Below are 22,958 nucleotides of genomic sequence, written 5' to 3'. Positions count from 1 at the left end.
TGCTGTCGCTAGGGCGCCGTCAAGCGGACTCCACCAACTGTCGTGAGAGGACAGGCGAGGACAGCCTCAGCAAAGGGTGGGACCCGGACGGCGGCGAGGGCGCGGGTGTCGTACTGTCTGCGCCACCCCGCGGCCCGTGGGCCACCATCTTTGTTGGGGGCGGACAACCCGCCAGCCAAGAGGTCCCTCCGCTGCTCAGTTCCTCGGTCTCCCTCCACGTGCACCAGCTGTGCTGAAAAAGCACGAGAAAGAGCCGGAGCCAGGGAGTGGGCTTTCGGCCGACTCTTTCCATTCAGTCCTCCGTTGTCCCTTCAGTGACAGGCGGACAGGGGAGAGACGGCGTAGCTCCGGGGACGTCGCGGCCGGCTTCTCCGCCATCTCAGTTGTGGGCGGAGAGGCGGCAACTTCGGAAGAGCGGAGGGTGTGCGGCTGTTTCAATGCTGCGGCTCGGCGGGCGCGGACTCTGGCTGGGCCTGGTCGCAGCGGCGGCGGCTGCGATGGCAGCACGGCTGACGGGCTGGTGGGGTCCCCGCGCTGGCTTCCGCCTTTTCACGCCCGAGGAGCTGGCCCGCTACCGCGGCGGCCCCGGGGACCCGGGCCTCTACTTGGCGTTGCTCGGCCGCATCTACGATGTGTCCCCCGGCCGGCGGCATTACGAGCCTGGGGCTCACTATAGCGGCTTCGCAGGTATTAGCGAGGCGGCTCACGCCCTTGCTTGCTCCAGTGCGGGCCCGTAGCCGCCTGGGCGTCGTTCATTCATTCATTTATTCATGTATTCATCTGTTTATGTTTTGTTTTGTTCCCCCCCCCCCCACCCGTCCCCATATTCATCTGACCAGCGTCGGGGCTGGGCTCAGCTGCACCACCCTCTGGTCTGTCTCTGATGGGATTACGGCCAGCAGTTATCGGCCTCTATCTTTCCTGTCGTTCGGCATCGTTCTTCCTGACATAGGTTCAGGAAACCCGTCTCCTGCCTCTAGTTAGTTACCCGTTACCCACCGGTAGAAGCCCCCAGATGGACACCTGCTTTGTGCCACACTGCGTGGCTGTCAGGGCACAGAGATGAATGAGACCCTGTTCCTGCCCTCAGTTCCCTTGCTGATTCCAGTATGTCCCCATCCGAAGTAACCTTTCTTGCCCCCCTCCCCAAGTTTCCCCTAAAAATAGTACATTTGGTTTGAGTAGTTCTTGCCTCTAGTACAGATGCACTTTTCTGCCTTTCTTTAAAAAGATTATGAGATTAGCGTGCAGAGAAAGTGTCTGGTCACCTTTACAGTCCAATACTTGGAACAAAGCTGTGCATATGCGAGGCTGCAAAGAACACTTGTCAAAGGAAGTTTATTCTGTCCCTGTTTTACACCTGAGGGGGTTGATGTAATTTGCCAAAAGCCCTCACAGCTAAGTACTGACAAGACTTGGACTAGGACCACTAAATGGCCTATTGCTTTTAGAGATGTGCCTTACCATCCCAGAGGAATGACCATCTCCTAGATTTAAAAAGAGAAAACGAAAACAAATGCAGAGCAAGCGTAAGGCCAGTGATTAAGTTAATATTAAATAAGCATTTTCCACTTGTTATCTTAGAGGAATTAGGAAGCTGCCTCTGGTACTTAAATACAGGTCACCTCCCTGTCTTTAAGGAGAACTTCAGAAATAGAAGCATTGACAGAGAAGGAATTAAGTTCAGTTGGTGTTGCCAGCCTCCTCAAACAGTCCAGCAAAAGAAGGGACTTATCAGGGGCTACACAGTGAGCTGGTTACAAGTGGAGCTGGGATTGGAATCAAGGGTTTTATTTACCTGCCAGGCGAGGGCACTTTTTGATGCCACTGTCATGGCTATATGCACAGGTGGGAGTATAAAACCTTTCATTTCTGGAGTGGTTTTTCTTTTGCGATGTGCTCTACTGTCTGAGTTCCTTTATGCCCGACATTCATTCGACATCCATTTATTGACCACTACCATGTAGCTTGCCTTGTGCCAGGTGCCGAGGAATCAAAGATTATGACATGCTCCCCACTACCCACACAGTCTAGCAGGGAAGCAGATGTATTAAATTCATTTGTTCAGTCAATATTTTATGGTTTATTAATAAGTAATTCACATAATTAAAAAATCCACCCTTTTAACGTATATAATTCCATGGTTTTTAATATAGTCAGAAAGTTGTGCAAACATCGCCACTAATTCCAGAACATTTTTTATCATCCCCTCCCCCCCAAGAAAAACTCTATATCCATTAGCAGTCACTCCCTATACCCTCTACTCCCCAGCCCCTGACAACCACTATCAACTTTCTGTCTCTAATGATTTGCCTAGTCTGGGCATTTCATATAAATGGAATCATACCTGTAGTCCTTTGTGACTGGCTTCTTTCACTTAGCATAATGTTTTCACGGGTCACCCATGGTGTATCAGTATGAATCAGTACTCTACTCCTTTTTATGATAAAATAGTATTGCATTGTATATATACCCGATTTTGTTTATTCATTTTGGGTTAGAATCTGGGTGGTTTCCACTTTTGCTTATTATGAATAATGCTGCTGTGAACATCCATGTGCAAGGTTTTGTGTGGACACACGTTTTCAGTTCTCTTGGGCATTTACCTAGGAGTGTAATTCCTGGGTCGTGTGGTAACCCTATGTTCAACTTTTCAAAAAAACTGCCAAATTGTTTTCTAAAGTGGCTCCACCATTGTACATTCCCATCCTCAATGTATTAGAGTTCCAGTTTCTCCACATTCTCACCAAACTTATTGTCTGTCTTTTTTTTTTTGGTCTCTTTGATTGTAGTGATTTTAGTGGGTTTGAAATGGTGTCTCATTGTGGTTTTGGTTATTTGCATTTCTCTAATAATTGGTGATGTTGAGATCTTTTCATGTGCCTGTTGATCATTTGTATATACTCCTTGGAGAAATGTCTATTTAAATCCTTTGTCCATTTTTTAATTGGGTTGTTTGTTTTTTATTGTTGAATTATGAGAATTCTTTATATATTCTGGTTACTAGACCCATATCAGATGTATGATTTGCAAATATTTTCTCCCATTCTGTAGATTCTTTTCACTTTCTTTATAGTATTCTTTAAAGCACAAATTTAAAAAATTTTTATAAAGTCCAATTTATTTTTTTCTTTGGTTGTTTGTGCTTTTGGTGCCTTGTCTAAGAAATGATTGCCTAATCCAAGGGCACAGACACCTATGTTTTTTTCTAAGAGTTTTAGTTCATACATTGATCTATTTTGAGTTAATTTTTATATTGTATGAGGAAGGGATCTAATTTCATTCTTTTGAATATGGCAATTCAGTTGTCTAAGTACCATTTGTTGAAAAGACAATTATTTTCCTCTTTGCATTATCTTGGAACCCTTATTGAAAATCGGTTGACTGTATGGATTTCATTAACTCAATATTTATTGAGAATTTACTAAAGATCAGGCACTACCAGACACTGAGTCACCAAAACTAAAGGAGTTTGGTGTTTCCCTGATAAAACTTGCAGACCAGTAGAAAACACAAACATTAGTTATTACATAAACAATGAATTGTTTTTGTGACGAGTCTTAAAAGGAAAATATCCTGGAATTATCAGAGGTCCTAACATAGGAGGAGGAGAGAAAGGAGGGGAGCATAGTGGCAAGGCAAGGTTGGTGGCAGCTGGTGCAGGGCCCTGGATGGCATGTTAAGGAATTTGAACATTATCATAGGGCAAAAGGAAGCCACTGAGAATTTTTAAGCAAGAGAATGACGTGATCAATTTGTATTTAAAATATCAGTCAAAGTGTTGTATGGAAAATAGATTAGTGGGGAAAGACTGAATACAGGGAGACCTACGCCTAGGGGTTGACTGTAGTAGTTCAGGTGACAGACAATGGCAGCCTGGGCTTGCTTAGTGATAGAGGGAGAAAGGCAGACTGATACAAGGACTACTTGGGAAAAAATGATAGGACTCGGGAACTGAGTGGATGTGAAGGATGAAGGAACTGTCAAGGACGACATTTCTGGATTGAACAACTGGTTGATATTTACTGAGAGAGGGAATACTCGACTAGCTGCCGGTTTCCTGAGGTTAGGGATGCTGACGACCGTTAATTAGTTCAGTGTCGATATTTTGAACTTGTGATGTCTGTAAGACAAGTAAGTAACATTGAGTAGACAATTGGTTAGACAGGTCTGAAGCTCAAGAGAAGTCTGAGCTAAAGATATAAATTTGGCGATCTTTGGCATAGAGACGGTATTTGAAAGCACAGGAGTGGATGAGATTGTCAAGTGGGGGGTGTGGAAGGAGCCGAGGAGGTAGAATTGATCAAGAATTGATCCAGGCGGCTGGTAGAAAATGAGCTAGAGAACGGGAGGGAAACCAGGGGTGTAGTGTCATGAACAGCAAGGCATGTAGTCAGCTGGGTTAAATGTTGCTGAAAGTAAGTGAAAGAATGTGATAAATGCCAAATGGGTGTCTGAGATCCAGGAGCATCTGTGACAGAGGAGGTGGGGTCAGCTTTACTTGGGGGTGGAGAGTGGGCGTTTTCAAGAGATGTTTCTCAGAAAAATAGATTAGAGTTGGTACGGTGTTGGTGATTTACAAGTTAACCTACTGAAAGCGTGTCTCCTGCAGGCCGAGATGCATCCAGAGCGTTTGTGACCGGGGACTACTCTGAAGCAGGCCTGGTGGATGATGTATCTGACTTGTCATTTTCTGAGATGCTGACACTTCAACATTGGCTCTCGTTCTATGAGAAGAATTATGAATGTGTTGGTAGGTATTTCATAGGTCATTTCCAAAGATTTCACTTAGTTTTCTTACAATTTTTTTAAGGGACCAGAATTCTTTAGGGATTGGATTCAAAACTCTTGTTGTTAGTGTGCCAGTGAGTCCCGGAAGGAAATAGTTGGGGCACCCATTTCCCTCACTCTTACTCTTGGCAGGGGACTGCCCGGCCATTTGCTTTGGGCTCTGTGGCCACACAGCCCGTGGTCGCCTGTACCACCCTTGAACAACCAGCTCCAGGATGGCAGGTTTCCCATCTCTCTGTGTTTCAGGCATCTGGCTTTAACACACTGTCAGAAGACTTGAAGCCTGTTTGTGTGCGGTTTTGACACATATCCTTTTCTTTTGTCCTGTGAGGAGACAAACATTAGCTAATCAAACATTTGTTAAAGCCAGTTGTGTAGGGCACGATACTTGCTACTTACTGGTGAGACCTGAGGGAACTCACCTGTTAAATGGGAAGACACCTAACATGTCCTAAAGAAATGTCAGATAGTAAAGTAAACACTAGATTGCTTTGCAAATCACTGTAAACTGCGATGGTTGGAGGGCTTTTTCCAATCTACTGGCAGCCCAGCTGCAGGGAGAGCTTTTGTTCACAATCTTAGCTGTAGAGGGTGCAGCTCACTGGCCCACGTGGGAATCGAACTGGTGACCTCGGCATTAGGAGCACAGCGCTCCAACCACCTGAGCCACCGGGCTGGCCCCAAGGCTTTTTTCATAACGTTTAAAATTATTTCTGTTTCCAGTCCCCTCCCCCGTCCACACCCACCGTTGTTGGCCCTTGACATCCCATCTGCATCACCCCCTTCTTTGTTTTCACCTGGTGTGCCTCAGATCAGTCCTGAGCCCACAACCATGTCTGCCGTTGAAGGAACTGACTTCTGTCCATCTGTCCTTCAGAAGGCTTGGTTCTCCCTTTTTTCCATGAGATTGCTGAACCAAGTTTGAAACATTGCTGGTTAATAAGGACAAGAAAACCCAACACAAAAGGGTGAGAATGGAGTCCTGTGAGTCGGCAAAGGAGGCCAGACCCAACAAGTCACACTGGTGTTTGGGGAGCAAACTGATGTGTTTGGTGAGAAAGTGAACTAGTCTTGTCCTAACAGTGTTAGTGTGTGTGTGTGTGTGGGGGGGGGGTATGGGGGGTGGGATGAGAGGTGTCCATGGTTGGAAATGCTTCAGAAGGATTTTAGTTAAAGTTGGGGTATATCTGAATATGTACTATGGATAAGCTACGGTTCTAGTCTTCGTGTGGACCAGGGATGAGTTGGGTGCAGTTCCTGCCCTCTGTCAGCCCATGTTATGGGGGCGGGGGGTGGGGGGACTATGTTAGGCTCTTCCAGGTCACCAGAAACCCTCAGGACACATCAGAGGACGAAGGTTTATTATATGGGTGCACACTGAGGACAACCAGGAAGCCATCGTGGCAGCCACGTGGCCAGACCTCAAGGGAAAATGAGCTGTCTCCTGTTGTGTTCTGGATGTAGCACTGGCTTGGAGGCCCAGCCGATAGTCGGCCACCACCATTTTCATGATGCAGCTTCTACAACTCTTTCTCTGTTGTCTCTACTACTACTGCCCTGTCTTGTATAAAACCCACCAAGAGGCTTGTTGCCATGGATACAGAGACCCTCCATGGGAGGCATTATCGTGCCAGGCCACCTCACAGACTGCAAGCCTCGATCCCTTCATTTACTCTAACGAGTATTTAAAATGAATGCTCGGTACTAAGTTGTTTTGAGCGCTAGGGCCTCACTGGTGGGGAGAAATAGATCATAATTATGTAAACAATCAGACAACTCCAGATAGGGCTGTGAATACAATAAAACTAATGTGAAGCATGTTTGGGGGAGGTGTGGCACTTTTATAGCAGATGGTCAGAGGAGTCCTCTTAAAGGAGATGACAGTTAAGCTGAGACCTCAAAGATGAGAAGGAGCCAGCCATACTGAGATCTGGAAAGAGTCAGGCTGAGGGAACGGTAGTGCTGAAGTAGGGAGCAGCTAAGCATGGTCAAGGAACAGAAAAGAAGCCCATGGGAAGGAGCCTACAGTGAACGAGGGAGGGAATGGCTTGAGAAGAGGTTGAACAAGCAAAGAGAAGTCAGATGGTTATAGAGTCAGAGTTTGTATTGTATCCACATGTTTTAGGAAACTATTGGAGGATTTAAACGAGGCACGGAAATAACATGATATGATTCATGTTTTTAAATGACCACCCTAGCTGCTTTGTGGAGAAAGAACTGTAGGAAGGCATGAGCCGAAGTAGAGACACCAGTTGGGAGACTATTGTTGTAATCCATAGTTTGGATTAGGATGGGAAGGGATAGACAGAATCAGGGTGTTTTTCTAAGGTGGGACTGAGAAGATTTGCGAATGGACTAGACATGAACAAACAGAAGTGTACATTTGGATGTGAAGGAGGCGACGTCAGAGAGATCCCAGGCTCCTGAGCAGGTAACAAAGGCCCAAAGTGACATAAATAGAATTGGAAAAGTCCAGAGGGGAAGTTGGACTTGAGAGGATGAAGTGAATCTTGGGTACGCTGGAATCTAAGTCAGTCAGTCAGGGACTGAAGAGGTTGACAGGCACAACTGGGGCAGGTATCTACTGCTACTTCCTCCTACTTGGTCAAACCTTCTAGAAGTGCTTTCTGCTCCTTCTGTGGCCCTGTGACAAGTGCTGCCTGTGAAGGCCACTTGCACTTCAGGACTTGGAGATGAAAGTCCCTGCACCTAAGAAGAACTGACCCCTTTTTGGCTTTGGCCTACGGGCTCACTGACCACTGGCTGGCTGCCGCCGTAGGTTAGATCTTTAAAAATTCTGACAGGGATTTTAAACTAAACCGGTTTCCACTCAGTGTATCCACCGAAGGACTGAATGGTGGAAGGGAGAGCATGAGTTTCGGTCCAGTCCCACTTACTAGCTTCACAGACTCCCCCAGTTACTCAATCTCCCAGTCTCTCTCCTGCGAACATGGGAACACTGATTTCTCTCAGAGGGTTAACAAAGTATCGCTGAAGTGCTAACATAGCACTGACGCTGACTAAATGCTCAATGAGTGATTTATTTACAGTTATGTAAGACAAAATAATTCAATGTTGGGAAGAACTGAAGCCACACAAAAGTTACACAGTAAGCCATTTATTCGTCAAATATTTACTGATCACCTACTTTGTACTTCAAGCACTGTGGAGCATTGAAAACTAAATCACACACAGTTCCACTGTCAGGGAGCTGATGTCTGGAAGTGAGACAGACTTTATAACTTCCACTCTGGAGGACTTTACAGCTAGAACAGGGATGTTTCTCCCTGGAGTCTTCTAAGATGTCAAGAGACACAGGGATACAGAGGGTAACGGGGTCGGGGGGTGGGGGGTGGGAGATGAGGGTAAGGGGGATCGAATATATGGTGATGGAAGGAGAACTGACTCTGGGTGGTGAACACACAATGGGATTTATAGATGATGTAATACAGAATTGTACACCTGAAATCTATGTAATTTTACTAACAATTGTCACCCCAATAAATTTAATCAAAAAAAAAAAAAAAAGAGACACAGGGATAAAGCACCACAATGAGTTTGTAATAAATAAGAGCTCTGAAGTCAGAACCCCTGGGAACTTGGGCTTCACTACAACTGATTGAGCAGCTAAGCACCCGTTCATGCCGCCCTCCACTGTGACTCTGACATCGGCTTTCCTGCCGCCACAGGAAGGCTGGTAGGAAGGTTCTACGGAGAGGATGGGCTGCCTACGGCAGAACTGACCCAGGCAGAAGCCATGATCACCAAAGGCTTGGAGGCAAATAAACAGGGACTGAAAGAGAAGCAGAAGTTTCCACCATGCAATGCTGAGTGGAGCGCAACGAGGGGCAGCCGGTTCTGGTGCTCCCAAAAGAGGTATGGAGGTTTTCTTTCTACCTCGCCCCCAAATCCAACTTCTAGGTCGTCCTGTCTATACTTCAGTGAAACTATAAGTTGATTGTTAACCCAGGGGAACGTTTTCAAAATGCATGTGCTCTGGGATAGTGATTCTCAACTTTGGCTACATGTTAGACTCTTCTGCACAATTTTTAAAAATATGTTTTTTTTCAGTTACAGTAAACATACAATATTATATTAGTTTTGGGTGTACAACACAGTGATTAGACATTTATATGACTTACAAAGTGATCACCCTGATAAATCCAGTACCCATCTGACACCATACATAGTTGTTACAATACTACTGACTATATTCCCCATGCTATACTCTAAATCCCCATGACTATTTTGTAACTACCAATTTGTACCTCTTAATTCCTTCCACCCCTTCACATATCCCCCAACCCCAGCACCCGGCAACGATCAAAGTGCTGTCTATATATATGAGCTTGTTTCTGTTTTGATTGTTCATTTATCCTATTCTCTAGATTCCACATGTAAGTGAAATCATTTGACGTTTGTCTTTCTTTATCTGCCTTACTCCACTCAGCATAATACCCTCTAGGTTCATTCATGTTGTTGCAGATGGCAAGATTTCATTCTTTTTAGGGCTGAGTAATATTCCATTGTATATATGTACCACCTCCTCTTTATTCACTCATCCACTGATGGACACCCAGGCTGCCTCCACATGTTGGCCACTGTAAACAATGCTGCAGTGAACATATGGATGCATATGTCCCTTCAAAGTAGTGTTTAGGTTTCTTCAGATAAATATCCAGAAGTGGGATTACTGGGTCCTTCTTTGTCTCTTGTTATAGCCTTTGGTTTAAAGTCTATTTTGTCTGGTATAAGTATTCCTACTTTAGCTTTTTGTTTTTGTTTCCATTTTCATGATACATCTTTTTACATCCCTTTACTTTCAGTCTGTGTATGTCTTTTGGTCTGAAGTGAGTCTCTTGTAGGCAGGATATGTAAGGGTCTTGTTTTATCCATTCAGCCACCCTGTGTCTTTTGATTGGAACATTTAATCCATTTAAAGACATTGTTGCTAGATATATAGTTATTGCCATTTTATTCATATTTTTAATTTTTTTTCTTCTTCTTAAAGAAGTCCTATGTCTTGCTTGCTTTGGCCTGTTCATCCATCCAGGGGCTGCCGTTTCCTATTTGTCAGCACAAATCATTCCTGCCTCCAGAAGACAGGGATGAGGATGTGGGCACAGCTACTTGCAATGATTCCCTGAGGTGCTGTCTTAAAAACACTGCAAATTCTGAGAATTCCAGGAAATACAGGCTAGATGGAGAAGACTTTTCCTGTAAGAAAGTGAGGTGAGCCAGATTCAGATAAATGCCACCGGGATTATTCCAGGTTGGTCTGGGGAAGCTGGAGGAAAAAAAAAAATTTTCCTGCTTTAATCATCAGGCCAGCCTGGATTCAAATGCAATTCAAGTCCCTCAAATCTCCTTTAGCCGTGATAAGGGGGAAAAGGAAGGAAGGAAGAAACTAGACAAATCCCCCAGCCTCAAGGGCCTCAAAGTAAGACCCCAGCTCGCACTAAGGAGGGGCAGGCAGACAGGCTGTTGCTGCGAGAAGGGCCACTTCTATAAGTGCTAAGTCGGTAGATCCATCCTCTTCTGTAGGGAGGGGTCATGCCTTTTTGCTCTCCTTGAGGCTGATTCCTTCTGTGGATGAGAACAAACAGCCAAAGCTACCAGCTTTCTCTAGGGCCAGCCACCATATCCATCATATATTTCCTCCACCTTCATTCAGGGGAGCAGGGGTGAAGGTAGAAGGAAGGAAAGCCCCTTGTCTCCTGGCTATCACTTTTGAAGACACAACTTCTCCAGTGTCATCATGTCTCCAGAAAGGGAGCTGTGAACACCTGGCCTGCCCACTTTAGGGGAAGGAGCTAGGACAAAGGTGGGCCTTGCTGGGATACAAGCCTGAATGCAGGTGGTCCTCTATAGGGCGGACCTGTGTGCATGTAGATGCTTGACTTTGCTTCCTTGGAGAGCCTCCCCCCCCACACACACACACAGCCCTCATCTCTGTCTTTGTAACCCCTTCTTACTTTCCTGAGTTGTTTAGGCTCTGCCTTCCCCACAAAGCTCTTCCAGACCCACTCCAAGGAATGTGGCCCTATCCCTAAGCCTCAGCCCAATTTGTTGTTTTCTTCACACATGTATGTATATCCCGCTAGCCTGAGAGAAATGAGTCCTGAAGGCAGGGACTTGGTGTGCAATAAGGATCACAGAAATGGGATGGATGGCTGGAAGGAAGGAGGGAGACCTTTTAGTGCCCTGACAGCCTGGTGCTGAGTAGGCAGCAAGTGAGATGGTCTCTAACTGGGTGGCAGTTCCTTTGACTGCAAGTGGTTCTGGTTCCAGGCACCAGCACCTATACGGGCCGTCAATTCCAAGAATCTCCTTTTCTTTCCACAAGGCTCGTGAGTCTATGGAGACGGAACTCTGTACCCTAAGCTGAGTTAGGTCTTTCCCCCATGCCCATCAAGGACTGGGCCCGTGCCGGGTGCAGGAATGCCAGGGGCCTCCCAGAGAAGGCTGACCATCAGGCTTGCATTGTTGCCTCAGTTGCCCACCCTTCCCCAAGTGCCCAAGACCCTAAGATCAAGACACAGCCCAGCACTAGGATGTAGTGGGGAAGGGAGAAGAGAATCAAGAGCCAGGCACTGCTTTTGAGAAGCTCACAAGCCAGTGGGGGAGAGTCTTTCACAGGTGTTACCACCAATGCAGGGAGTGCTGCCTCCCAGGAAGCACAGGGCAAGACCGAGGGAGCAGTGAAAGGACGATGGACTCTGCCCTGGGCAGGGACGGCTGGAGGAAGTTAGGAGAGAGCACGAAGGTTCGGGCTGAACACGCCAGACCACCGCCTTGGGAAAACGCCAGACGGGAAATGGAATGGCCTCTACGTTTCAGCAGGCCTGGCTTACTTCTTCCTCCTCTCCCCTTCCCAGAGTCTTATGAGTTCATGCTTTTAAGAAGTCCTCTTTCCTTCTCTCAGTGGAGGTGTGAGCAGAGACTGGATTGGCGTCCCCAGGAAGCTGTATAAGCCAGGTGCCAAGGAGCCCCACTGCGTGTGTGTGAGAACAACTGGCCCCCCGAGTGACCAGACGCCGGACAATCCTACACACAGAAATCGTGGGGACTTGGACCACCCCAGCTTGGGGGAGTATGCAGGCTGCCCACCCCTGGCCATCACGTGCTCCTTCCTACTCTAAGCTGGTGCCCCGTATGCGGAAAACCCACAGAGAACCCTGCCTACACCGCATGTGACGTAGGATGGTTCCTGACGTTAAACGAGGGCCTGAAAGGGCTCTGGCTTCTGCAGATGGGCCTCGTGGCTCCTTACCAGGGGCTCACCATTCTGGTGACTGAGGCCGGAGCGTGGCAGCCCGCTTGGTACTTGTCGGCCTGTATTCTCTACATCTACTTGCCATCCTCCTTCACAGCCCTCAGATATTAATGGGCACAAATATGACCAATGCAGGGCCGGCCCGGTGGCTCAGGCAGTTAGAGCTCTGTGCTCCTAACTCCGAAGGCTGCCGGTTCGATTCCCACATGGGCCAGTGGGCTCTCAACCACAAGGTTGCCAGTTCAATTCCTCAAGTCCCGCAAGGGATGATGGGCAGCGCCCCCTGCAACTAAGATTGAACACGGCACCTTGAGCTGAGCTGCCTCCCAGATGGCTCAGTTGATTCTAGCATGTCCTCTCAACCACAAGGTTGCCAGTTTGACTCCCGCAAGGGATGGTGGGCAATGCCCCCTGCAACTAGCAACGGCAACTGGACCTGGAGCTGAGCTGCGCCCTCCACAGCTAAGACTGAAAGGACAACAACTGGACTTGGAAAAAAGTCCTGGAAGTACACACTGTTCCCCAATAAAGTCCTGTTCCCCTTCCCCAATAAAATATATATATATAAAAAAACAAATATGACCAATGCAAAACTAACTGGACAGACAAGCAAAGGGCTCTGAGCTCCAATAGCTTCCTTCCCAAGGACTCCCAGGCTGCCCGGCTCAGCTGCTGGCCTGGGCCTACCTATAACCCCCAACCTGGTCGGGGGCACTGGCCAAAAGGGACTACATCATTCCCTTCCCACTCAGAAACATGCAGACACATCCAGAAAAGACAAAACAGTGAACAGCGTCAACGTAACTGTCCCAAGCTCCTCACTGGTTAAACATGTGACGCCTGATTTTTATATAACCTTACATGTAAGACCTCTACCCTAAGGCAAACGAATTTACAACCAAACGGCACAGTGAGTTGATCTGAGCTGGGTCAATACAGTGAGAGGTGCCAATAAAATAGGATAGAGGTAATTCTGGAAAGTGGAAAAGCTTTTGCTTATATGGATGCAGCAAATCTTGATGCCTTTGAACAACGCAATTTAAAGCAAGGATAGTTCTCTTGTAAACATTTAAATTAGGTGTGGTGTGTTTTCAAAGGGAGAAGTCTGCGGTTTCACGTCTCTAACAAGGTAACTGCTGAGCACAACATCAAAGTTTGGGCAAGGCTGCAAACGCCAGTACAAACAGCCTCCACTGCGCGGTGGCCAGGCTTGCGGCTTTGCCGGTGGGTCGCATGTCCAAGCTCATCCGTAATCCACACTTGACAAATTACATACCCATTACCACTTGGATTCTTAAGTAGGTCAGGCAAGGAAAGTTCCTACTTTACAGAGAAGGAAATGAAGCTTGGTGCTGTCCCAATGCCCTCAACTCTTGTTCTAGTGTCTATTCTTCTTCCTTTCTCTCTCTCTTTTTTCTCTCCTTTATCATTAATCTCACTACATAGCTTTCCAGATTCACTGACTAGAAAATGGAGCCTGCCTCCCCTTCAGTAGACTCGTGGTTCACTGCCCTCGTGGCCAGCTGTCCCTCACACCTGGGCTCTGCTCCTCACCCCTCTGCCACCCACGACCTTCCTCACCGCCCTTCCTCACCTTTCACCTCTTGCTGCCTCTTGGCTTTTCCTAAGTATGCATGAAACAGCTCACTTCCTTCCCATCATGAACTAAGCGCCCTCCTTACCACATTCTTCTGCAGCACGGTATCTATTTCCTGCCACAGCCTTTCCCTAGCTCCCCAGCCCCCTTGGCCTGGCTTCTGCCCTTCTCCGCTGAACAGCAGGATAAATTCTGTATTGGCAAGTCCCGTGGCCACATTCCTTGAAAGCCTCCTGTCCTCCATGAACCCCTTCCTCCTTCAGCGGCCGCTGAGACTGCTACCAAATCTGTACATAGGCCAGGCGGCTTTCCAGGCATTTCTGTAGGCATCTCTCCTCCACATTTCTGGCATTCAGTCTTCATCTTTTCCCTGATTCTTTTAGGTCCCCTGGTGATGGTTCCACTGTCACCATCTACACACAGTCACAGCATGTTAAGAATCCTGGCGACCATCACAGCTCCCATCCTGTCCTGTCCTTTCCTCCCCACCCATTTCTAGTGCTGGCAACTCCGCCTCCTCAGTTCTGTCCTTCCATCCAGGTTAGGCTGTCATCTCTCGGTTCCTGCAGGAGTCTGCCTGCACTCCCTGCCTCCAGCCCACCCTCTACACTGCGGAAAGCATCTTTCTCCAATGGCCAGGGCATCCCCATTCAAGCCCTCGGTGGCTCCCCTACCTGTAAAGATGGTTTTCTGTCTCCTCAGGCTCGCTCCCCCACCACCTCCCGCCTGTACCGTTCTCTCCGCTTCCACCTCACTGCATTAAGCCTACAGGGCCTTCCCTCAGCTGTCCCTCCTGCCCGGGATGACTCCTTCCTCGGCTCAGTGTGTCCACGGCTCAGTGTGTCCACGGCTCAGTGTGTCCACCTCTCGTCTCTTTAAAACAGCTCAGTCAGCACCTCCTGCGTGCGCGAGTTGGCCCACCAACTCGCGCACGCAGTTGGACGTAGATGCACTTACCCCGTTCACTTCTCAGGTAACAAATGTCAGCGTTCTGTAAGCATGGATGGCCTGTCAGCTTCTTGCACTGGAGTGCAGCCTCTCTGAGAACAGGGACCGAGGGTTAGTTAGTTTTGTACCCCTAAATCTACAGTACCTAGCACGTGGTAAGTGCACAGTGAGCTCTTATTTTGGAGATGAGGCAGCCATGGCCCAAAGACCTTAGTAAGGGCACAGCAATGGCCCTGAGCCTAGAAGTCCAGCTCTTGTCCTGATTCAGGGCCACTTTCACTTCTCCATAGTTGGGTGTGTGTCTGCCCCCCACCCCCTCGGGGCAGAAGCAGACAGAGGAGAGGAGCTGAGGCTAGGGCCTGTTCCAGGTTCACACAGCCCTTGAGCTCAGTGCCTGAGGCATCGCTAACTGGGAACCAGTCACGGCCACTGCTCTGGCCCTCCTCATGCAACAAATATTTACCAAGCACCTGTGCCATGGGGTGGCGGGTGGGAGGACAGCGAGGCTCCTGACCTCAAGGAGCTTCCAGAATGGGGTGAGCCCCTGCTTAGAGAACCCAGAGGCCATTCTTGGGGCAGAAATGCAGGGGAAGTGTGGGGGCCAGGTCCCGAGATGTTCAGACTCTCCCAAAAAGAAAGAAGCAAAACAAGGCACCCTGCGCCCTCCCCGCCCAGTGCGGACTTGGGAGGCACCTAGAGGCTGCCTAATCTCTGCCCCCTGAACCCACCCACCCTGCAGGACCGGCAGAGCCTCAGCAGGCCGCTGGCTTCCTCACTCGGTGAGAATTCATTTTCTCTTTCAGGCCAGTCACTTACTTTAAAGAGCCTCCTCACGATGGGGCATTGGGTGGATCTTTAAGTGATTCAGCAGGAGTAGGCTGTCATTTTAATGGTCCCAAGGGCTCAGCCATGGCAGTGAGTGCTTACTGGGGAACTGCCTCTCCTTCCTCTCTCCAGCAGAGGTGGCCCTGGGCAAAACCATGGCGGGAGGATGTGCCTCTCTGATGGAAGCCACAGAAAGTTCAGCTCTGGCAATTAGGACTTGCTGGCAGACGGAAATGGAGAAGAAAACTAATACGCATTGGGCAACCATCCTGGGCAGGGAGCTTTATCTGTTCTCATTTAACCTCCATGCCAGCCTTGAGGCTCTCACATTATGGACCAGAAAAGGGGCATAAATATCCGGCTGCCCCCCGCCTTCTAATGTCTGCAACAGCCATTGCACCACAGCGCTGAGCTTGTCACCCATGTCTGCTTCCTCTGCCACACCAGCGAGCACTTATAGCAAAAGCTGGTCAGCTGCCCTCCAACATCATGAAGGAAACTAATTTTCCTCTAAATTCTGAGATTCCAGTTTTCAATGAACACAGAACTAAGAGTGGAGAGCCCGGGACTTTGGTCGCAGCTCAGCCACTGCATGACCACAACCAAGGGAGCTGTGTCTGACTATCCACCCTGCCCCTGCTTAGCTCCAGGACAAGCTGTGCTCTGACAGGGAGACCCCCTTGGTCAGGTTGGGGCTGTGTGTTCAGGAATCTGCAGTTACCCCGAGGAAGATGCCCCTGGGCTGAGCCCCCACCCTTGAGATCACTTCCTCTTGCCAGAACCCCCAGATTCCGACAAGCAGGCAGCAGACATGGCTCCCATCAGCCCTCACCGGAGAGGACTCGGTGTGCACACTAGGATCTGTGCACTTGCACGAGGAAGGATGTATCACTGATCACCTTCCCCACAGCAACCCTGTGAGCTAAACAAGACCAGTCATTTCCCTTTCATAGGCGTAGACACTAAGGTACAGAAAGGACAAAACTTGCCCAATACTTCAGCTAGTCAGTGACAAAGCAGAATTAAAACCCAGTGCTCTTCCCTGGCTGGGTGAAAACGAGTGAAAGTTGATGTATGTCTGGTTCCTGTTTATACTCACATTATGACATATTATGACCCGTGTTTGCCTTAAGGACGGCTGTTGGGATTACTCGGGACAGTTATGTGGAAGCACCTAACAGTTTCTACCACTGTGGGAAAAGCCACCAGAGAATGAGATGTATCACCACAGCTGGTCTGAACAAGGGCTAAGCAAAATGGAAGACAGGTCAAAAATAAAAAAAGGGAATACGTTAGTTCAAGAAAGTGAGGGCCAAGTGCGCTACTAGATTTGTGACTGCACAGGGGCTTTATGGATCATTACATTTTCACATGCGAGCCCCGAAACCTTCCTAGTTATTCCTGAAAGTGCCAGTTCTCCCTTCAGAGTGTGACGAGCAGAAACCTCAGCCTGGGCAGATCCTCTTGAGTTGCTCCTCAGTAATGGAGTCAGGGAATTCCAGGGTCCTCTGGGGAGCGTCAGGGGGGTCAGGTGGCTGAGACTGTCGCTGTGCTCACACACGCTGCCAGGAGCTGAAGTCTGGGCCAGGAGCACAGTAAATCCAGGCAGCTGGTCATTATGCCTAAAATCTCTTTCACTACTGTCAACAAGGTGTTTCTGAAAAGTGCTAGAAATTCAAACTTTCCTAGAGGGTAGCCGTTAAAGAAAATTATTCACGTCAGAAGTTTTAAAAATATGTTTGTTTGTTTTTAATGCTTATCGGTACTTCTGCATTAAAAGTAACTACAAAGATCTTATTAAAGTTTCCACTTTAAATGCACAATTTTACCTCATTTTATTATAAGGGATTGTTACAGAAAATGCAAATATCAGTATTTGAAAAATACATTCCATTACACAGACTCCGAAGAATGCTGATAAGCGCCATGGTCCTATACGATGCCATCACCCCACACTAAGCACCACCCCAAGGTGACCAACCCAAATGTGTGCCTGCAGTTCCTGCCCAGCTACTACTGCCTTCTCCCTCGGTATCACACAGGTGTGTCACAGTAACAGCCAACTGTACACATCTGCCAAAAAAGGACAAGTCATTATGTTGAACACATTGCCAACCTGAGCCTTCCTAGCCACAGAAAACCAATGTCGTCTGTTTAACAGGTTAATATATTATTTATGCCACACACAAAAGGAACCGTACAGGCAATGATCTTCCAAAGAAAGTCTTTAAGGCATCTATGATAACTTCTGGGAATTTAATAAGTGTGTAGTTTGTATCTTGTCAATCAGCTCTTCACTAAATTACTTCCACAAAATGAGAATGCGGTTTCCAAAGCTCTTCAGAAAGTCGTTTCCCCTCTGCTTCCTCCTCTCCCGGGCTGGGCTGGGCTGGGGAGCATCGGTGCTTCAGATTAGGAGCTGCTGGGCTCGCCAGCCAGCCCCATGCCCCATTCTTCTGGGGCTTGTCCTGAGGGAAGCAATCCCGTCCTGGAAGAAAGCCTGTTTTAGGCGCTCCTTCAGTCTCAACCTGCAAGCTCCAAGTGGGTCTGTTCGTGGAAGAGCTACATTTCCTTGTTCAGGCTCCCGTCACCTGGGGAGTTCGTTTGCCTTTCAGGTCTCAGCATGACACAGTCCAACAGTGTTCTTTTCCTCCAGATTAAAGAAACCTAGATGAGTCCAGGCTCTCCCCCCTCCCAAGACTTTCCCTCCACTTCATGCCTATGGACAAGATTAGCACAACACCGTTCAATACAGCGGGTGGGGGATGCGAACCGGGAGTGGTGGGGAGCCCACAAGCACGCTGAGCTCCATGCAGGGACCCCATTCAGGGAGAAGACTGAGGAAGCTGAACAGGGCGGTCAGAAATGACTCAGGGCTCTGAGGTAGAGGACTAACAGTCACAGGGACCCCACTCCTGGAGAGAATATGGCAGGTGAACTGAGCAGTCTAATCCAGCCTCGACTACACTGGTGACTGGGGGTGACAGTGCACAGGCAACAAACTCCAAATGGAACACGTGTTCTAACACATCATTCTGTAAGACACCATTAAAAAAGGTAACTGAAAATTAAAAAGTCCTACGTGTAGGCACTTAAGTTTATGGGAAATTCCTGTGTTACAGGATCATAGCAAGTTAGTATTAGCCATTCGATTTATACATAGCACATGGTTTGTACCTTTGTCTTAAAAAAAAAAAGTTAGGAATACACTGTGTAGTAAATCTGGTGATGAGCAAGAGGCAGTTAAAGAGCTAATTCAGCATAACAACGTTGACGGATGCAGCAAATTATATTCCATAAAGTTTATTCTTCCTGTTCTACTCACTCACAATTGGCAACTTTCTAAATGAATAAAATCGAGTTTTTGCTCCTAGTAGTTAAGCTACGGGTTCAAATTTAACAAGAACAGCCAGGCAGTTCTGTAGTCAAGTCTTGTCAGCTTGGAAAGCACAGAGAGGACCGAGTATGTCAGGGCCCAGCCGGGGCAGTGTCTGGGGCGACCCGCCAGGGCAGCCCCCACTCCAGGAACCTGCTGAGTGCACCCCCGTAAGAAGCATCAGCAGAATCGGAGATTTCCTAAGGCTGTGGAAAGGGGCTTTTTCTAGAGCTACGAGAATGCGCCCTGAAACCAATGCAGAACTCACAAAATGTTCCCCTAACCCATGGCTGCTCAGTACCATAGCTATCCCTGGACGCTGAAGAATCAGAAGCGTGACTCAACATATTTTAAACATGATTTTAAGTGCAATTAAGAGGCAAGATTGTTACTCAAATTGGTCTGGCAGGGCGAGGGCAGGACAATCAGCCTCAGCCCCGACTGCATTCCCATCCTCCTCTCTCCACCATGAATGTTAAAAGAACAAGCATAGAAGTACCAACCACCTCAATTCATATCTGAAGCATAATTATCTTACTTTCCAGTTACAGAAACAGGCCAGCTAACGAGGCCTTGCTTCCGTGTGGCCCTCTTCAGGCAACAGAAGACGGAAACTGACCACATGCCTCACATGGTCAAGTGTTTGCCAAAACTAGTTGTTTTTCTATAAAAATTCTATACGAAATATGTCACAGATTTTTAGTTCCCCAACTCTAATTAATTTTGTCTTTTAAACACTGTGCACAAGCTCATATTAACATAGAAAGCATATATATCTTATAAATCACAGAAATATTAAAAAAAGTAGCACTCTGGTTTATCAGTTCATTTTACACACATATTTAGGCAACAGAATGTATAAGTCTACAGCAACACAGAAGACATACCACTATCCAAAACAAACAAACAAAAAAGGCTGTTGCAAAAAAATATTTAGTCCCTTTACACATATATCCATACTTCATTAATGAAAAAAATGTAGTGGTTATTAGATGTCTGAAAAAAAATCAGTACATATGATTGAGATTGTTAGTCTCTGAGTATTACTGTACAACACATATTGTTCACCTCAGAGTATATATATATTTTTAAGCAGTGGTAAGTTTCTCTTTAAATGTGCATTTCTAAAAAACACTGGCCAAACCTTCAAAAGAAAAGAAGTTTAACACCTCAGGGTTAATATCATGTACCAGCAGCGACTAAGGCCCAATAAGCTCTGGGGGCCTCGTTCTGCATACAAGCCAGAGCCTTCAAAACTGGGTCACATGCGTGGCCAGGGCCTTTGGGCCTTTGGCTGTTGGCTCTTAGGGGCAGGGCACACTACAAAGAACTAGGCCTGGGACCTGGGACTGACAGCACTTCATAACTCGGAAAGGTTTCGGCAAGAAGTATTCATGTCAAGGAGACGGGAGCTGCCAGCCTGAGGCTCGAGACCCCTTCTCATCACTTGGCCTGTGTGACTCTCTTGCTCCAAATGACACTCTGCAGGAGATTTTCCCTTTAAGACTGAGTGTGAGCTGAGGTCCAGGCAAAGCGGATCATCGGAATCACTGATGCATGGATGTATGAGGGTATTTTTGAACATGGAGTTTTAAATTGGAATCACCAATAATGCAGCTATATAAAAAGTGTAGCACAATAAAAGTGCATTTCCTCAGTGGCAGAGTGATGGAGGAGTCCACAGACAGGACACAGCGGGATGAGAGGAGACGGCTGCTAGGAGAGGTCAGGCTGCCAGACTGCAGTCCTGACACCCACGTAGCATGAACACTGGTAAAGCTTTCAGTTGTTAAGGCCACGATTTTTCAGCTCTCATCTCTGAACCCTGTTTAGAAATATTTCACCTTTTTTAAAGGGGCAGCTCACTAAAAATACAGCTTAGCTTTTCCAAAAAAAAAAATAAAATTAAAGACTTCAGGGCAAGAAGATCCTAGAATCTTTATGAAAATACTGTGCAGAAAAGTCCACAGCCACGTACCCCAGAGTATAGCCAGCTCTCACGGAGCAGCCAGACACCAGCTTCCTACTGTGAGGCTCTGCCCAGTAGGTCCGCCCAGGCAGGACAACTTCATGAACGCTCTGAGATGGACACTGAGCTACTGGGAGGGAAAATGGTTTGCAAAGTGTTCTTGTACGTTGCTAGCAGAATGGGGTCTAGTTCCTATCACATTTACCACTTAGGCTAAATGGCCTGGTCCAATGAGTGAGACATCTAGTGACCTCGATCACAGGCAGACACACGGACAATCATACAGACTCATCTGAAATGGGGTCTCTCACACCATGGTCCTTAACTGCTTGCTCCAGTCTATTGCCGCGGGAAGACGACTGCCAGCTCCTGCTCTGGGTGGGGTCAGGCTGGTGAGCAGAGCAGCTGCTGGGGAGGTGACCGGGGAGGTGGCCTGGCCCCTCCTGGAGGCTCACTAGGAGACCCCACCCAAAGTCAGCACATCAAAGCAAATGTTGCAAACTCGCACCGGCTTGTTCAGATCAAACTTTATAATGGGAATCTCCTTGGTCGAGCATTTATGGCAAAGCAGACGCCCGCAGTGACGACTGTGGAAGCAAAGAGAGGAAGTATGAGAGGGGCACTGAGGAGGAGGCTGCTCCCAGCTCGGCGGAAGCCGCAGGGGCACCTCGGCAGACAAGGCCAGCCCGTGGCCGGTGCTCTGCGGGCAGTGTGCCCCGCCAGCCCATCATGCCAACGCCTGTGTAACTGTTAGTGCATGAAAACAGAATTCTAGCCAGCAGTTCAGTTAAAGTGGTTCTGGAAAAGGCTCTTGCTTTAAAGATCAGGAGAGGCTCAGCAACAGCCAAAGAACCATCTCGTTTTCATGGGAACAGCTCCTCAGTTCTTGGCAGAGCAGCGTGTGCTCAGGCCGGGAGGGCAGTACCTCCGCTCAGCTTCACAGCAAGCAGGGAGCCTGGGGAAGATGACACCAGGCCTGACCGGCTACCGGGGACCTGTGAACCCCACCGGTGAGTGCCCCTGCCCCCCCCCACCACATCACTACAGTTGCGCACTGTCCTGTCATCTCATCCCTCCATTTGGTCAGGTTTTGCCCAGGAGAGTACAAGGCCCTGGCAAATTCATGGCTTATCGTGGAAAAAGGGAGAAGCAGTAACATCAGCAGACTCCTTGGGCACGTGACGTTGAGGGGGTCTTACCAGTGATGTTTGCGAGTTGTGACTCCAAACTTGGCAGTGCACTCGTAGCAGTTGGAGCCGTCACACCACGGAGGCTCCTTGGACAGCATATCTGTAACACAAGAAGGCGGACGCCATTGCTGTCAGACAGTGACTGTGCCAGGCAAGACCCGGCGCTGCAGGAGGAACAGGGCAAGCGCCCAGTAAATAAAGCCCCTACTGCAGTGACTCAAGGGATGAAGGAGCAATACATTCCAACGGGGTCAGGGAAAGCTTCAGAGAAGAGAATGGAGAACCAGCACTTGCCAGGCAGATTGAGGAGCAGGAAACAGGGTTCAAGGCCGTGAAACAGCACTGTGTCTGGGGGGGACATACACGCAGCCATGGGTGGCTGGAGTGTAAGGCACAGTGAGGAAAGAACAGAGCCCAACAGCTAGGAAGACTGGTAGGGGCAAATGGTAAGGGGGACAGGGAGGAGGGAACCAAGATGAGAGACACCGAGGAGGCAGAATCTGTGCGATCTGGTGAGTGAACAGAAGTGGGGTGTGAGGGGGAGGCAGGAGACGCAGGCCATTTCCAGGTTTCTAGACGGAGTGACTATGTCTGTGTTGGGATGACCAGCAGAGGAGACGTAAGGCAAAGAACCAGAGCAGATGAGTTGTTCAGTTTTGAGTCTGCAGAAGCTGTGGGGCATTTGGGTCGGGGGTTATCATTATAGATGACAGCTGAGATCACCAGTGTTTAGTTACCGAGCGCTGACTACATGCCAGGCACTGTTCTCGGTGCTCTACACACAGGCAGACTGAGCTCACGGGGGCTGGGGTGCGGACATGGATCTATCAGTACCGAGCTCCTCCACGCCAGCACTGGGCAGGCTCCTGTTCTGGGCTCTGGAAAGGCTGGCCGAGTGCATGGCAAGCGCACCAGGTATCAGGAAACACTGTGCTTCAGCGCTGGCTCCGCTACACACCAGCTCTGTGACCTCGGACAAGTCACCT

The 22,958-nt window shown here is 48.3% G+C and overlaps 2 protein-coding genes across 8 annotated transcripts in view; one reads left to right on the top strand and one right to left on the bottom strand.

Annotated features, from left to right (window-relative positions):
• The first annotated feature begins 67 nt into the window (after positions 1-67).
• Positions 68-17,039, top strand: CYB5D2 (cytochrome b5 domain containing 2). Of its 6 annotated transcripts, XM_019743816.2 has the most exons (5): positions 76-687; positions 4,613-4,753; positions 8,481-8,667; positions 14,549-14,637; positions 15,570-17,039. In XM_019743816.2, the coding sequence occupies exons 1-5, from the start codon at positions 438-440 to the stop codon at positions 15,788-15,790; spliced, it is 888 nt and encodes a 295-aa protein (XP_019599375.2). In that variant the 5' UTR covers positions 76-437; the 3' UTR covers positions 15,791-17,039. The 6 variants fall into 6 exon arrangements, with proteins under 6 accessions (XP_019599374.2, XP_019599375.2, XP_074175642.1 ...); XM_019743815.2 differs by lacking the exons at positions 14,549-14,637; positions 15,570-17,039 and adding an exon at positions 11,717-12,644 and having other exon boundaries at positions 68-687; XM_074319541.1 differs by lacking the exons at positions 14,549-14,637; positions 15,570-17,039 and adding an exon at positions 9,845-11,442 and having other exon boundaries at positions 84-687.
• A 214-nt stretch (positions 17,040-17,253) lies between these two features.
• ANKFY1 (ankyrin repeat and FYVE domain containing 1) overlaps positions 17,254-22,958 on the bottom strand; it is an 84,525-nt gene continuing 78,820 nt past the window's right edge. For both annotated transcript variants that reach the window (XM_019743813.2, XM_019743814.2), the window contains 2 exons: positions 21,982-22,072; positions 17,254-21,369 (listed from right to left, as the gene is read on the bottom strand). In XM_019743813.2, coding sequence (XP_019599372.2) covers positions 21,237-21,369; positions 21,982-22,072 — 224 coding nt within the window. In that variant the 3' untranslated portion in view covers positions 17,254-21,236. The remainder of the gene's footprint in view (positions 21,370-21,981; positions 22,073-22,958) is intronic.

This window comes from Rhinolophus sinicus, linkage group LG15 (assembly GCF_036562045.2).
Source record: "Rhinolophus sinicus isolate RSC01 linkage group LG15, ASM3656204v1, whole genome shotgun sequence".
NCBI lineage: Eukaryota > Metazoa > Chordata > Mammalia > Chiroptera > Rhinolophidae > Rhinolophus > Rhinolophus sinicus.
The sequence above is the reverse complement of the archived record's forward strand: the minus strand, read 5'-3'. Positions and strand labels throughout refer to the sequence as shown.

What these genes read in the sequence shown, in the direction of transcription:
- CYB5D2 (XM_019743816.2), top strand. Translation starts at nt 438, where the DNA reads ATGCTGCGGCTCGGCGGGCGCGGACTCTGGCTGGGCCTGGTCGCAGCG. An exon ending in TCACTATAGCGGCTTCGCAG is followed by an intron (nt 688 to 4,612) that starts GTATTAGCGAGG and finishes TGTCTCCTGCAG; the next exon opens with GCCGAGATGCATCCAGAGCG. An exon ending in TTCTGGTGCTCCCAAAAGAG is followed by an intron (nt 8,668 to 14,548) that starts GTATGGAGGTTT and finishes TCTTTAAAACAG; the next exon opens with CTCAGTCAGCACCTCCTGCG.